Source organism: Coffea arabica, chromosome 8c (genome assembly GCF_036785885.1).
Source record: "Coffea arabica cultivar ET-39 chromosome 8c, Coffea Arabica ET-39 HiFi, whole genome shotgun sequence".
NCBI lineage: Eukaryota > Viridiplantae > Streptophyta > Magnoliopsida > Gentianales > Rubiaceae > Coffea > Coffea arabica.
The window spans coordinates 9,786,297-9,801,106 of record NC_092325.1 but is presented as its reverse complement, the minus strand read 5'-3'; the positions used below and the strand labels follow the sequence as shown (position 1 = coordinate 9,801,106).

Here is a 14,810-nt window from a genome sequence, read left to right as displayed (position 1 = left end):
GGTTTTGACGAACCTAAACCTGATGATGAGAGGGAAAGAGTAGGGGCGACGGGACGGCAGAGGTAGGGAGCAGAGGAGAGGAAAGTGTCCGAGAGAGGCAGAGGGCAAAAATTTAGGCAACCGAGAGAAATCAATTTAGGGCAAAAATTTATCATGGAATTACATCCCTTCAATGGGAAAGCAAGGGTAGTTTGATTGTGGAGAGATTCAATAGGAAAAACTTTGTGGGAAAGCAAAATTTTGGCCAAGAGTTTTGAGAGACAGTTTGCTGAGAGAGAGACTTTGTGCGAGAGATAAAGAAGAAGCAAAATTTCACTGGGAGGCAAAATGAAGTTTTGAGATTTCACTAAGTGTTTTGGCAAAGGAATCTTCCGCCAAAATCCAACGACGTCGTTTTGTGTTTTAATTTTTTTTTTTTGTGTATCTCACATTTTCGTAAGTGTCATAATAGGGAGTCTAAAGGTACATTATTATTTTTATATCAAATAAAATAAAAAAAATTAGAGTATATATTATTGAGTTGATAATTAGTGTCATGATAGAAGTTTTATAATGGCACAAACCAGCAAGTGTCCTTATAGATATGTCAGGAAAGACCATTTTTGTTGTAGTGTGTCTTCATAAAAAGTGCAAGGCTAAAATATTTCAGTGGCCCTTAAATTATTACAAATTTTAATTTTTGGCCCTTTAACTATTAATGGGCAGTTTTTACCTTCCAACTAATTGAATTGTATATTCATAATCCTTCCATCAATTTGAGTAGTTGTGTCTAATAAAAATAGGCCAAAACTATCAAGAATCGCCTCCACTATTTTGTTGACTATAGTGACTCAAATTGATGGAAGAGTTATGATTATATGTTTTAATTAGTTAGAAGGTTAAAAGTGTCCATTTAATAATTGAAGGACCAAAAGTTAAACTTTATAATAATTTAAGGGCCACTGAGGCATTTTGCCCAAAATGTAGATCTTGGTCTTAGCTTTAAAATTCTTTAAAAATTATTTCAATCCAATACTTGTGTCGAAGTTGTAGTCAAAATACCAAAATATCAAAGTTCACGCTTAATTGCATTTCATCTTTTCATCATTTTTGCACTTCATGTCTCTTTAAATCAAATCATCAAGAATCGTTCATCTATTTTCTCATTTTACTCCAATTGAGGATTGAGTCATGAAAACTTGCAAAAGAACATGCAATTCTATGACAACTTCACTTTCCCTTAGGGTGTACCCCAAAGGTTAGCGGACTGCCTGCCCAACTCTCGCCAGAATCACTAAACCAAAATTCACATAAAATACTAAAACACGCAATTTAACTTCCATTCACCATCCCATAACGATATACAATGAAGTCTCTAACGATTCAACTTAAAGTACAAGTCAGAGTACCCAAACTTATAAAAATACATATGGGGTTTACTAATATAGAGGAACTTAAAGAAAACAAAACTATAACTAGCTCAACTCCTGCCCCAAAAATCACGCTCCCAAAATTTCGCCCCCTATAAGGAAAACAAAAGTAATAGGGTGATAGACCTTAGTTGCTTTTAATTGTTAGTTTTGCTACTTTTATTATAAGTTTGAAGTATAGATCTACTTGTTTTTATTGAGGGCATCTAAATAATAGATGAGTTCGAAAACCGTCAATAATTAACAATCTTCCTTATGGGGTTAACACTTAATATCCCATACTATAAATGATCTCTATACTTGCAAAAAACAGGGTAGTTAGATTTGTAAAATTTGTAACATAGGATTAAACCTCGTCAATATATTCAATCTTATACCCTTGGCAAGCAGTTTGTTTAACCTGCACACGTACAAATTCAAGACATTAAGTCAAAATTCAAGATCGGAAACTATTCATCATTTAAGCAGAAAAGACCATTATGAATCTTAATATACCAGATTCTCAATTGTTGAGTTAGGGTATTTTGTTTGTGAGAATTGCAACATACTACTAATGAATAGTAATGATGTGTTCTTTTGGTTAGGTAAAAAAGGCATAACCGGTAGGAACCTAAAATTTTTGTGACTGGATTTACCGCAGAAGTGCAACATTAGTGCGTATATTTCTTTTCGTTCTTTCTTGTTAAAGGATGCTAATTCAGGTTAGAGAGCCATTTTGATGCCCCCTACCTTCGGAGGGCAGGACAGGCAAACCTTCTGGAGTATAGGCCAGAAGCTGAATTTTCTAGTTAGAGTGGAAACTGAGGCTGTGAATCTTGTCTCCTGGAAGTTCCAAGTTTGAAGAGCGGCTCTTAGTATGGTTTGATGGGAAACATTTTGTCACCAGCCCTCAGTACTCTTGATTGTTTTACAAAGATTCAAAACACCTGGATATTATTGGCTCAAATTGTATCCAGAGAGATCCAATTGAACAATTTCTTCCATGCATCTTTCAGCAATACTTCACAGTCAATTTATATCTGTATTACATCCACATAATGAAAACTCAGGATGCAAATGCAATCAATTAGGGGAGAAGGAAAACTTAGCCCATGCCGATTGACAACTAAGGCCAAAATTACGTTAAGCTAATAGAAGCCTTTGATCCTTTTGTACACAATATCTAAAGCCCACTAACCTCTTATGTTGTTATTAGTTTAACTGGAGACTCCAAGTATCATAAGGAGAAAGGGGGGAAGATGATCGATGAATTGAGAATTGAATTAGGTCTTATGGTCACCCGATTAATGTTTTGACCATATAAGTTTGGTCTTAGGAACCATTAACCTCAATTAGCAAACTAAAAAGCAATAAAGTTGGCTAAGCCCATTCTGCCACTTAATATTTCACCAGAATTTTGAGCTACTAAACACAATCTGAAGTTCATTAACCATATTCGCAGCTTTAATATCACAATGTCCGTAGGTCACTTCGATTTTCTTGATTTTGCAAGTCAGGAGCTCGGGGCCTTAAGATATCATAAACGCTTAGCATGCGGATGGTGGTTGACACTTGAAGCCAGAAGGTTTTGTATTCCTTATCCTTTTAAGGTTTGTAAATTAAAACGGGGAGATTTTGAATACATTAAGAGATTATTCAAAATCGGAAAGCCAAACAAGAGTGAATTAACACTAATCAGACCATATATATCATAAACATGAAATATTTTGTTTTTATGAATCCGATTATGACAATTCCATCAAATTTTAATCGTAGAACTACAAGAGTTTGAGAATTTTTATTTTGGATCCTCCAGTTTTATGCATATATTGTAGTGCTAAATTTTCCTTTTCCCTGCTAATGATACTTTCTTTTGCTCGTATCAAATGATTGTCTTCTCAAACTAAATACAATGCCTTTTGACGTTGGCTGAGCTTCATGCTTGAGCGATGAACATTCTATCACGAATACTGAAAACTAGAAACCAATTTGAATTCTATATTGTAAAATTCATTGTTGGAGATTGATTTTCTTTTAGATTAAATTTTAGTAAATATAGAGTCTAGTGTAGTTGCGCACCTTTTGAAATTTATTATTATATCTGCTGGATCTTTGATTGAATTCATTTTAGGGGAAAAACGACAAAAGAAGTTCCATACATATTGTATTTGTAGTTATTTATCCTCCAAATTCAAAATAATGCATTTTAGTCCCTCTCACAAGCAAATGGCACCATTGTAACCCCAAAACCCATTTCAGCGAACTGGTTGGCTTGAAAATGTCGAGTGATCCCGAAATGATTGTAATAATTCGTCCAACAATTCCTTAAGTCTTCTTCAACTTCATTGCAGAGGAGCAAGTAGCATATTAGAACTTTGAGATGGACGCTTAGTTGAAGGCTTGAAGCTTGAATGAGAGGCTTGACCCTACCAACTCTCATCCATTCTTTATGTACATAGGCACCGATGGCTACCACATAAAACTGCGCCTGGTTTGCAGTGTTTACAAACCGCATACAAACTATAAAAGCACACAAGATCCGTTTGGATAGCTTATAATTTACATAAATTTATTTAATTGTATTATAAACATATTTTTTAACTATATTTTTATATTATATATATCACATTGAAAAAGTGATACAATTTTTTTGCTACAGGTCGGGGAGACACTATTACTTGTTATTTATCACCAAGTAGGCTACTTAGTTCCTCACGACAACAAAAATATATTATTACAAGGGACCAATCACCATGGATTTACATGGCCACAAGCAAAGCTAATCTTGCCACTACTATTCTAAGCTAACTTTTACTGTTAGGACAGAAAAGTATGGAAATCTTGTGCCTAATCTTCTTTCTTTGTCATTATATTTGGGGGAAAGAAAGGAAAGCGATTGGTTAATTAGGATATGATTTTTCATTCATTCTGAAACCATCCAAGTCCCCGGTATCTGAACCTGCTTTTCCTCCGATTGTTTCAAACTAGTATAATCTTAATTAATGCAAGTTCATAGGCTTTTAATATATAAACGGTCCCTTTCCCAAGATTCAAGCTCGAATAATCCAACGTATTACGAGCTGGTAAAAGCAAGACAGCACAAAATGGGGTGTCCTAAGCCAAAATTCGTGGTAAAACAATTGATTAATTTTATGTATTTGACCATTTGTGGGCACTCACAACATAAAACATGTAACATGGAAAATTTCTCGAAGCCTTTTTCTCTTCTCATCTTGCAATGTTTATTACGTAATTGAGGACTGGTGGCATCTAAATCCTTGTCTAAATTGCTAGTTTTGTAGAAATTTTTTTTATTTTTTTAAAAATAATCTTTATTGCGTTTCTTGACCACCTTTTCTTCTTACAAACGTCACATCTCAAAAAAGTACTACAGTATTTCTTTCTCACAAAACTCTCAGAAAACACAATCCAAATTGTCCCACACTTTGCTTAATTGTGGAGTCCCGAACAATATATTGCGAGGATTCTACGTCCACCTCTCCTCTGTGCATGTTAGTAGAAAAGTAATGGTGATTAAGATTTACTAGTAGGAGCCTCTATCAATGATATCTGATCTAACCACATTTAACTATTATTTCCGATGATTTGAAATGATAATGGTAGAGATATTCAGTTACTTAGAGAATGGTCATGGAGGTGTGATGAAACTATTTCATTTTATGCTTATATGTTAAATGTACATTGCAGCGGCATCTCAAATGCTCACACATACATTGTAGTGCAATCGGGTAGAAGTTCAGACTGCCATTACAAACGTTGTTGTGAAATAAACCAAATATACACCTATAAAGGAAACGTATGTGCTTAATTAATTGGGGAAAATTCAGTTTTGTCTCCTAATTTTATTTTGAAAAAGTCGTTCAAAACGTTCCTCATATTTTGTAAAAATAACTTTTTTTCCCTCAATTTTAAAAGTGTAATTTTACCTCCCTTACAAATTCACATTCGTCAAATTTGATTCTTACCTAAGTTTCTGATTAATTTTTGACTAAAATCTACCACGTGCCTTGCGCATGGTCATTTTTTATGGGCAAAGTTATCAAATCAAATTTTATATAATCCGATCAATAGTCCCTCAGATTTCAGAAAATAAATTTTTTCATCTTTCATTGATAATGTATACGAATAGCTTTTTTTTAAACCCATATTTATATATATCTATTTGATTTAATCTGAATAGTATGAATAGCATGTAGTGCATCTATATTTGATTTCACTTACAACTATAATTAACTTGTTCATGTGAAATTAAATAGAAATATATTACATGTTATTTGTACCATTCAGGTGAAATCAAATAGATATATACATGTATTTTCAAAAAATAAGAAAAAACTATTCATATACATGATCAATGAGGGATGAAAATTTTCATTTTGTGATATGTGAGAGGCGAAAAAAATCATTTATGAAATGTCAAGGACTATAGTTATCAAATCAAATTTCACATTATCCGATCCATAGTTCCTCAAATTTCATAAAATAAATTTTTTCGTCTTTCATTGATAATGTATATGAATAGCTTTCTTTTAAACCCATGTATATATTTATTTGATTTCATTTGAACATTATGAATAGCATGTGATGCATCTATATTTGATTTCACCTACAACTATATTGAACTTATTCAAGTGAAATTAAATAGAAATATTATATGTAATTTGTACTGTTTATGTGAAATCGAATAGATATATACATGAATTTTCAAAAAATAAGAAAAAACTATTTGTACACATGATTGATGAGGGATGAAAATTTTCATTTAGGAAACGTGAGAGACGAAAAAATTCATTTTTCAAAATGTGAGAGATGAAAAAAATTCTTTTTATGAAGTGTGAGAGAGTATAGATCAGATTATGTGAAATGTGATTTGATAAAATTACTCTTCAAAAATGGTTACATGCAAAGCATATGGTGGATTCCGACCAAAAACTAGTCGAAAACCTAGATAAGCACCAAAATTAGCCAATATGAATTTGTAAGAGAAGTAAAAATTACACTTTTAAAAGTAAGGGATGAAAAAGTTATTTTACAAAATATGAGAGGCTTTTTGAATGATTTTTCCTTTTATTTTTCCAAAGTTTCTTATTTTAAGTAGAATTCTGACAACTAACAAAATATTTCGATTGCTACTAATTAAAATCAAAACGCATTTAATCAAAAGTTATGACTTTGCATTTTTTGTCCTAATATTTGATGTTTTGTTCAATATATTGCTTTTTGTTTTAGGAATTTATATTTAAGATTTTTAAATGAAATAAATTCTAAGATGCTTTTATGAATTTTTATTAGAATTTAGAACGTATTTGTCATACATTTAATTTATATTCACAATTAAAATATATGACTTAGAAATTGTGAATGAAATTAAATATATGACAAATACACTCTCCAATATCTACAAAATTCTGTAGAAGCACTTCACAATTGAGGAACACCATCCTTTAGTCTAAAGAGCATTTCTTTGCTAAATAATTAAAATTGAATAATACTACAATGGCAAGATATAAGACGAATAATTAGTGGAAGAAGAGGAGAACCCTGATTATAAAATATGATTTAAAGCTTAATAATTACGAAAGTTGTTGCATGACTTGTGAATTTAGGCTTCTAATAGTTGTAATTAGCAATTATTGATCACAATAGCTAATAAACAATATGAGTGCTCTTTGGGGTTAGTAGAAAAACTTGTAAATAGTTTTTCTTGCCTTTTCTTCCTAATGAAATTTAATATCCCGATGATGAAGTTTCAACTTTTTTTTTCGCCATTCCAACTTTCCCCCTACCATTTCCACCCCTAATTGTTAGGCATAGGTTTCGGATCGTAAATCTAGCAATGGAAAAGACCCTAAGAGTCTTTCTCTAATTTCTAGGCCAACTCCAGTAGTAAGTAGTGTTTCAACTTATTTATACTTATGTTCATATAAAAATTTATGTTTGTGTTCATGGATAATTTTGTAAAATTACCTAAATAAGATACTAATTTCTAATAAGATACTAAATATTGCTATCTTATGTTCATATTGAAACTTCTTTTGCTATTGAATTTCTAATTTCTAATAAGATACTAAATATTGCTATCTTATGTTCATATTGAAACTTCTTTTGCTATTGAATTTATCACCCAATCCTTGTAAAGTGATCTTCCATTTCCAAAAATCAATTTGATGGATCCTTGGATGAAGCATTCTTTGAAATAATGCCTCCCACTATCGTCATTAAGGGCATCGTGTGCCTCATAAAATCCACACCCACAAAATGCAGCTTTGTCATCCAAAATACTCAGTGCTACAGCCTGTGCTCCAATTGCATTAGGGGATAGAGGAGGAGCCGTGTTTTGAAAGCTAATATTATAAGTTACAAAGTTGGTAGATAAAATGGCAATTGTATAGCTGAATGGAGTTCCTCCAGTCGAATTAGCTGTGTCATTCTACGCAGCCACGGATTTAAGGGGGGGCTGGTGGGGGCTTAAGCCCCCCCCAAGCCGCCGGAAAACCCCCCAAGTTTCTGACTGTTCTGCAATACTCCAGTGAAATTATGCAGGCGCTGTTTTTTTTTTTTTTTGACTATTGTTTTCTTACTGTTCACTAATTAGTAGTTTCCGCACTAGAATGTTAGAGGACGTGGACATGTTTTTAACTAAATATTCTGGGTTCATGTGTAAAGCTCAAAACTAGACGAAACCTTTCTTTCACTTCTTTTTGATGTTCTTATGCTGCTGCACTCGTGTCTTTGTTTTTATTTCCTTTTCATTGATTTTCCCACTCGTGAATTCTCATCCCAAACTGTCCTAAGCCCTAGCGACTAGGAAGATGCGTTCTTAGAGCGAAACGCTCGATTACGTAATTTGTAAATGAATGTTCCAAGTGAGCTGAATTTCGCAACGTGGCCTTTAAAAAGGCTGGTTCGAGTAATTGTTTGTTGTCCCTAGCTGACATCGAACAATTGCTGGGATACATACAATAGAGGATCAAGAAACCGTTGATTTTTGCTGGAAAGTCTTATACAAAAAAAAAAAAAGAGTAAGTCAAACAACCTGAAACAATTCGATCTCCTACCTCAATTTTCTGGAAATCAGACGCATTATAAGCTTCACGGTGGAGTGAAATGCTTGCACCATTTGCAAATGGATCGCAAAAGGAAGTCTGTGAGGCCGAGACTTGGAGCAAATGGATCATTAGCTTATGTCCGTGTTATTCGGAAGTAGTCACGGTTTTTAACACTTTCTTTTTTAATGATCTAAACCCCCATCTCAACGGATGAAGACTCGCAGAATGCAATTGCCTCCTCTTCGTTATTCGAGTGCAACAACTACCAATACTTCAAGTGTTAATCAATAACAAATTTTTGGGTATGTATAATTATATGTTTTTATTATTTTTATAATTATTGATTCTAAATTTTACTTGTTAAATATATTTATTTCGTCACAAAAAAAAATTTTTAATACACTTCAGCCCCCCCAAAAATAAATTTCTGGCTCCGTCCCTGATTCTACGCAATCGTCGTGTTCAAATAATCCTGACCTTGTATTATTAAGTTTGTCTTAGTTGCACAGACTGTCACTTTTTCCCTGTATGTGCCTGAATCAACTATGATAAGTGTTCTAGTAGGGCTTAAATTAGGAACAGCATCCATTGCCTTCTGTACACTGCTGAAATCTGCACATCCCTTTAAATTTACTGTGAGGACAACTGAAACCCCATAACCAGTCATGAGCTTAGATTTCCATGCTAAATCATCACAATAGTTCTCACTTTTCTTCATCCTCCTGTGACTGTGATGATGTTTGGACATTCTACATGTAAGTTCTTCAATAATGTCGATGAAGTCCTCAAACCCCCGCTTTTCTTGATCATCCTTCATGCAAAAATAAATTTTAACCTACTAGTATCATCATTGAAAGAAGTGATAGTGTTAATTGGAGAGTGATGGGAGGGATAGAGAGAAACAATGATGAAAACAAGTAGAACGAGAAAGGAGGCTAGCCATAATAAGGTCAATGTTTTTAAACTTAGACTGGAGAGTGAACCAGAAAACCTTCCGGTTCATGGTTCAACCGGTTCGATCTCGGTTTAAAAGTTTAATAATTTTTTATTCATTTTAGTATTAAGAATTTTGAATAAAACTAAAATATTTATTTTAGAAAATAAAAACTAGTTGGACCTCCCGATTTTTATTGGTTCAATTGGTTCTTGACCGGTTTTGACCGGTTCAATAATTCTTTGGTTTTCTAAATGAATCGAACAGGAGGCATGGCTGGTTCGCAATTCAACTAATCGAAATTGAACAGGCCGGTCTTATCCGATTTTCAAAACATTGAATAGGATGCTTGTTCTACCAATCTGGGTGTGAATCGGAATCGAAATCAATAATTTGAAACTTTGAAATCGGAATTTTTTGAAATTTTGGTATCAGAATTTCCGATCGAATTCGAATTCGTTCCAAATTCAATTCAAAATTCTGTAAATTCTGATTTCACTGAATTCAAGAATATAAAAATTATTATTATTGTATAAATGTTATATTACATTATATAAAAATAATATATATATATATGACAACAAATTTGAAAACAAAATTGGAATTCCGAATCACCAAATTCAAGAATATAAAAATTATTATTATCATATAAATGTTATACTACGTACATATATATATAAATGTTATATATATATATGAAAAACGAATTTGAAATCAAAATAGGAATTCCAAATTCTGATTTCGCTTTCAATTTTGAATTGTGAATTCGAAATCGAAATTTTCGATTTGAAAAATCCCATTTCCGAATTCGAACCAAATTTATATAATTCGAAATCGGAAAACCCAATTTCTGTTAGAAATTATGAATTATCAATTTTGAAATTTCTAAATTCAATTTGAATTCGATCGGTAAATTAGAAATTTTCAATTTTGCACACTCCTAAACAATCATGTTTTAGTTACTTGTGACGGTGAGACACAGAGATTGGTGATGGCCTTGGAAAGCAACTAACCAACTTTTCTCTTAATAACTCAACAATATATCTGGTTCCAGAGCCTTAGGTTTAAGAAATTGATCCTCGGATGCCTATGAACATTTAAAACGTATCTCGACTACAAGATTAGTCTTGGGTGTTTTTTGCTGTTAGAATTAGAGCATAAAAGTTGTTGTGAAGAAGTCAATTGATCGAGTTAGATCACAAGGTTAGTCCTGAAGTATGTAGTTGGTGAAGAATTTAACCATAAGATTGGTCCGGATATTGTAAGATTGTTGCATGTTGTGATAGAGATCATAGAAAGATCCTGTCTAGTTAAGTTGTGATTATCAGAACCACAAAGTGATGAGTTATCAATGAATTGACATCAAATTGTGCGACGAAAACAGTCTATTCAGGTACATAGATTATTGTAACGAGAAAAGTGTTTAAAGATGAAGAACTAGTACAAAGTGATATTGATATAATTTGCAAGGGAGATTATTGCTCGTGATGGCGATGAACCAGATTCAAGAGAGAGGTTGATTTAAAAAAGGCAATGTTGGCATATTAAATCAAGACTCAAAATTAGATCAAGACTCAAAATTAGAAATATTTTATATTGTTGTTTAGTAGTGTTTTTGTCAAGTTAGGGTTTTAGCAATTCTATTAGAGTCAAGTTATGGTAGTTTTATTATTTAGAAATTAGTATTTTATTATGAAACTCTTTTGCTGTTGAATTTATATTGAAACTTCTTTTGCTATTGAATTTATCACGCAAAAGAAGTTTCAAGTGGTATTAGTGGAGCCATCACAGCGCAGATGAGGAACTCAACAAGCGAGGATTCGAGCTTCTCTTTCATGAATTGCAGTGTTATAGGTAGTGGTAAAGTGTGGATGGGACGCGTTTGGGGTCGTATACTATAGTGGTCTTCTCAACGACAACCATGTCGTATGTCGTCTCTTTAGGTGTTTGGAATGATAGCTCTAGAAACCTAACGGTGTTCTTTGGAGAATACTCGATGTAGAACCCAAAAAAATTTGTAACAAAAATTATAGGAGATAAATTTTATAGAATCATATATATATATGGAGAGGCAATTTATACATATAAAAATATGTATGAGAGAAGAGAAATAATACCAACAATAATTTATTAAGCACATCATAAGAACAAACCTCTCAATCTTTCACTCTTTTCAAGAGACAACAATAAGAAATTTCATGACAACAATAAGACTCCCTATTAATAAATTACATGACTTCGTAAACAAATCTTACAACCATAAGAAAGTTTCTAATAAGATACTAATTCCTAAATAATGAAACAACTATAACTTAACTCCAATAGAATTACAAAAATCCTAAATTGACTAAACCACTACTAAATAACAATATAGAAAATTTCTAATTTTGTGTCGTGATTTAATATGCTAATAGGGATCAATTGGCGCAAAGAATAAACATTGAATATCAAAACTGCATTTCTCCCTAATTAAACCACGTTGTAAAGTGAGCTAATTAACCAAAGTATATTATGCTTACAAATTCGACCATGGTATAATCTAGTGCATTTTGAAGACCTTAATAACAATTGATATTCATTGCCCAAATATTTGGAAATGCACACAAAAGGTTTACTTGTTATGAACATAGTTTAATCTCCATCCTCCTTTAAATCGTGTTTGTCAACAAGGATTAGTCCATTTGGTTAGAGAAGTGCGTGTGAACTTTTCCATTCACCTAAAATTTGGTAAAACCAAGCCGAGTACTGCAAGTCCAAGCTCGAAGTATTGCAGAAAAATTCAAAGGAGATGTTGATACATATGGAAATTTTCTTTCCAACATGCATCTATTTTAATTAGATGCATAAAGAATTGAAGGGAAGCGTGTCAGCCACATGCTCCGGTCCCTTCATTTCTCCAGTAAAATAAACCATGAGACACTAATGCCTTAAAAGTGACGCAGTTGAACATATGCTGCCAACTTGACAATATTTATTTATGAGGTCAAATCTGTATCATCACTCTCTAATTGCATTCAACTACAATAAGGTTGTTATCAGATGTGAATAAAACTTGCATTTCCAAGTAGGGATAGTATTTTAATCGTATAAGTACCTTATAGTGAAGATAAGCTTCAAATTCAAAGACAATCGTTTTTGCCTTGTAAACTTGTCTGATTCGCAATTTCTTAAGAAGATAATGGGAGATGCATCTAACACATTAATCAGGTCTGATTAACTAGTTGGGACAATTTCTGCTTTCATTTTCTTTTTCGTGTAATGTAAGTGGAAAAACCCAAAATAAACAGGTTATTGAAGAAGATTATTCGTCATCGAAAACTCAAACAACGGAGAAAACTAACACAATCGTGACCAATATATATTAAAATAATGTATTTTTGTTTTTGTGAATCCACATAATTCCGTAGGAAACTTTAATTCTAGCATAAGTTGGGTTTCGGAGATTCTTGTTTTCGACCCTCCAGTTTCACACATAGCAGTCTTCATGAGTATTTAAAACTGAGACGCAATTTTGAGCTAATGCATTTTAGTGTTCATTGTCAAAGACTAAAATTTCTTTTATGTTGATTTTTCCAACGGCCGCAATGTTTGACTGTGGTATAATTCTTTCGTCCCACATCGCAACAGACAGCAGGAAGGCTTCGTTGGAGAGCCTATAAATAGAAGGGGTTTATGAAGGAATTAATTGTACTACTCAAAAGAGCATTATATGGGCTATTAAATTCTTGGGTCATCTAGTCCATTTCTAGTCAAATATTTTAAACTCTCTTGTTTTGAGTTTAGAAATATTTCCTAAACCTTTTGTAAGTGCCAGCCTAGGAACCACTTTCCTACGGTTTTTGTATTTTTTCTTCATAATAGAAATATTGCTCCTCCACCACTTTCCTACGGTTTTTGTATTTCTTCTTCATAATAGAAATATTGCTCCTCCACCGCCCGTGGACGTAGGTCAATTTGACCGAACCACGTAAATTTCTGTGTCTTTTATTTTGCTTTATTATTTGTCTTTATTGGGTTGCTACAATCCTTTTATATGGTCGGTTTTACCGCCTAACCATTATATGGTCGGTTATACCGCCTATTTTGTTCTAATTTTAGTTTGTTTATTCTTAGACCAGTCCTAACAGACTGGTATCAGAGGTGGTTGATATATTTTGTAAGATAGATTCATTTCGTGGGGCCCGTTCATCTGGTGGGGCCCGTTCAACCTGTGGGTCCCGCTCATCTCGTAGGGCCCGTTCATTCCATGGGGCTCGCTAATCCCGTGGAATCCACTCACCTTGTAGGACCCGCTCACGAGAATTGCATATTTGTTTGGCCAGTTTTTTGAGATAAACGTCAAGTTACAGATTTTGTGGCAACAATGATGATAACAAAGCCGGTTGTCGAGAAATTCAATAGGAATGTCAACTTCGGGATGTGGCAGCTCAAGATGGAGGCCATTCTTGTTCAAGACGGAGGCCATTCTTGTTCAAGACGGATTTGACTTGGCAATTCAGGGAATTGAGAAAAAACCAGAAGATGTAAAGGATGTGGATTTTGCCGATATGGATAAGAAGGCCAGATCTAGCATAATCTTAAATCTCTTCGATGAGGTATTGCGTGAGGTAGCAACGGAGAGTTCAGTCAAGACTATGTGGGATAAATTAAAAGCCTTGTATATGAAGAAGACGGTCGAGAATCGGCTATATCTGAAGCAGAGTTTGTATATGCTTCGGATGTCTGAAGGTACATCTATACTCTCCCATCTTGATAAATTTAATTCTATTATTATGGATTTGAAAAATATAGATTCGAAAATTGATGATGAAGATCAGGCCCTATTACTTTTGTGTTCCCTTCCCTAGTCCTTTAAACATTTCCGTGATACTATGATTTATGGAAAGGAAACAATTTCGTATCGGAAAATTAAATCTACATTAAAATCTAAAGAGCAGGTAGATAGGGATAGTACTGGGGAAACTAGTGGGAGTTAAGCCGATGGCTTGTTTGTTCGGGATAGATCTGAAAAGAGAAACACAAAAAATAGAAGTAGATCCAAATCTAAACATAAAAATGTAGTGTGCAATTATTGTAAAAAGAAGGGTCATGTTATCTCTGATTGTTTGAAATTGAAAAATAAGGAAAAGCAAAAATGAAAATTTGTTGAGAAAAATACTGAATCCACTGAAGCTAGTATAGTAGCTGATGAGAATGATAGAACCATTTTCTGTGTAACGAAAAATTTTTTTTAGGTCTAACAATGAGTGGATTTTAGATTCAGGTTGTTCATATCATATGTGTCCCAATAGGAACTGGTTTTCAATATATGAATCAACTGAAGGTGGAGTTGTCTTAATGGGTAACAACGTCGTTTGTAAAATTATTGGCAAAGGCACAATCCGGATTAAATGTACGATGGTATTGTGAGGACGCTCA

General features: G+C 33.3%; 1 protein-coding gene across 1 annotated transcript; it reads right to left on the bottom strand.

Moving 5' to 3' along the window:
- Positions 1-7,497: 7,497 nt before the first annotated feature.
- On the bottom strand, positions 7,498-9,275 carry LOC113705775 (probable pectinesterase 15). Its single transcript, XM_072062626.1, has 2 exons — positions 8,910-9,275; positions 7,498-7,839 (listed from the first exon to the last, which is right to left on the bottom strand). The coding sequence occupies exons 1-2, from the start codon at positions 9,273-9,275 to the stop codon at positions 7,498-7,500; spliced, it is 708 nt and encodes a 235-aa protein (XP_071918727.1).
- Positions 9,276-14,810: the final 5,535 nt, after the last annotated feature.

Coding starts and splice junctions, on each gene's coding strand:
- LOC113705775 (XM_072062626.1), bottom strand. CDS start 9,275: ATGAAGGATGATCAAGAAAAGCGGGGGTTTGAGGACTTCATCGACATT. Junction 7,840..8,909: donor ATTATTTGAACACGACGATT/GCGTAGAATCAG, acceptor GTGGCTGCGTAG/AATGACACAGCTAATTCGAC.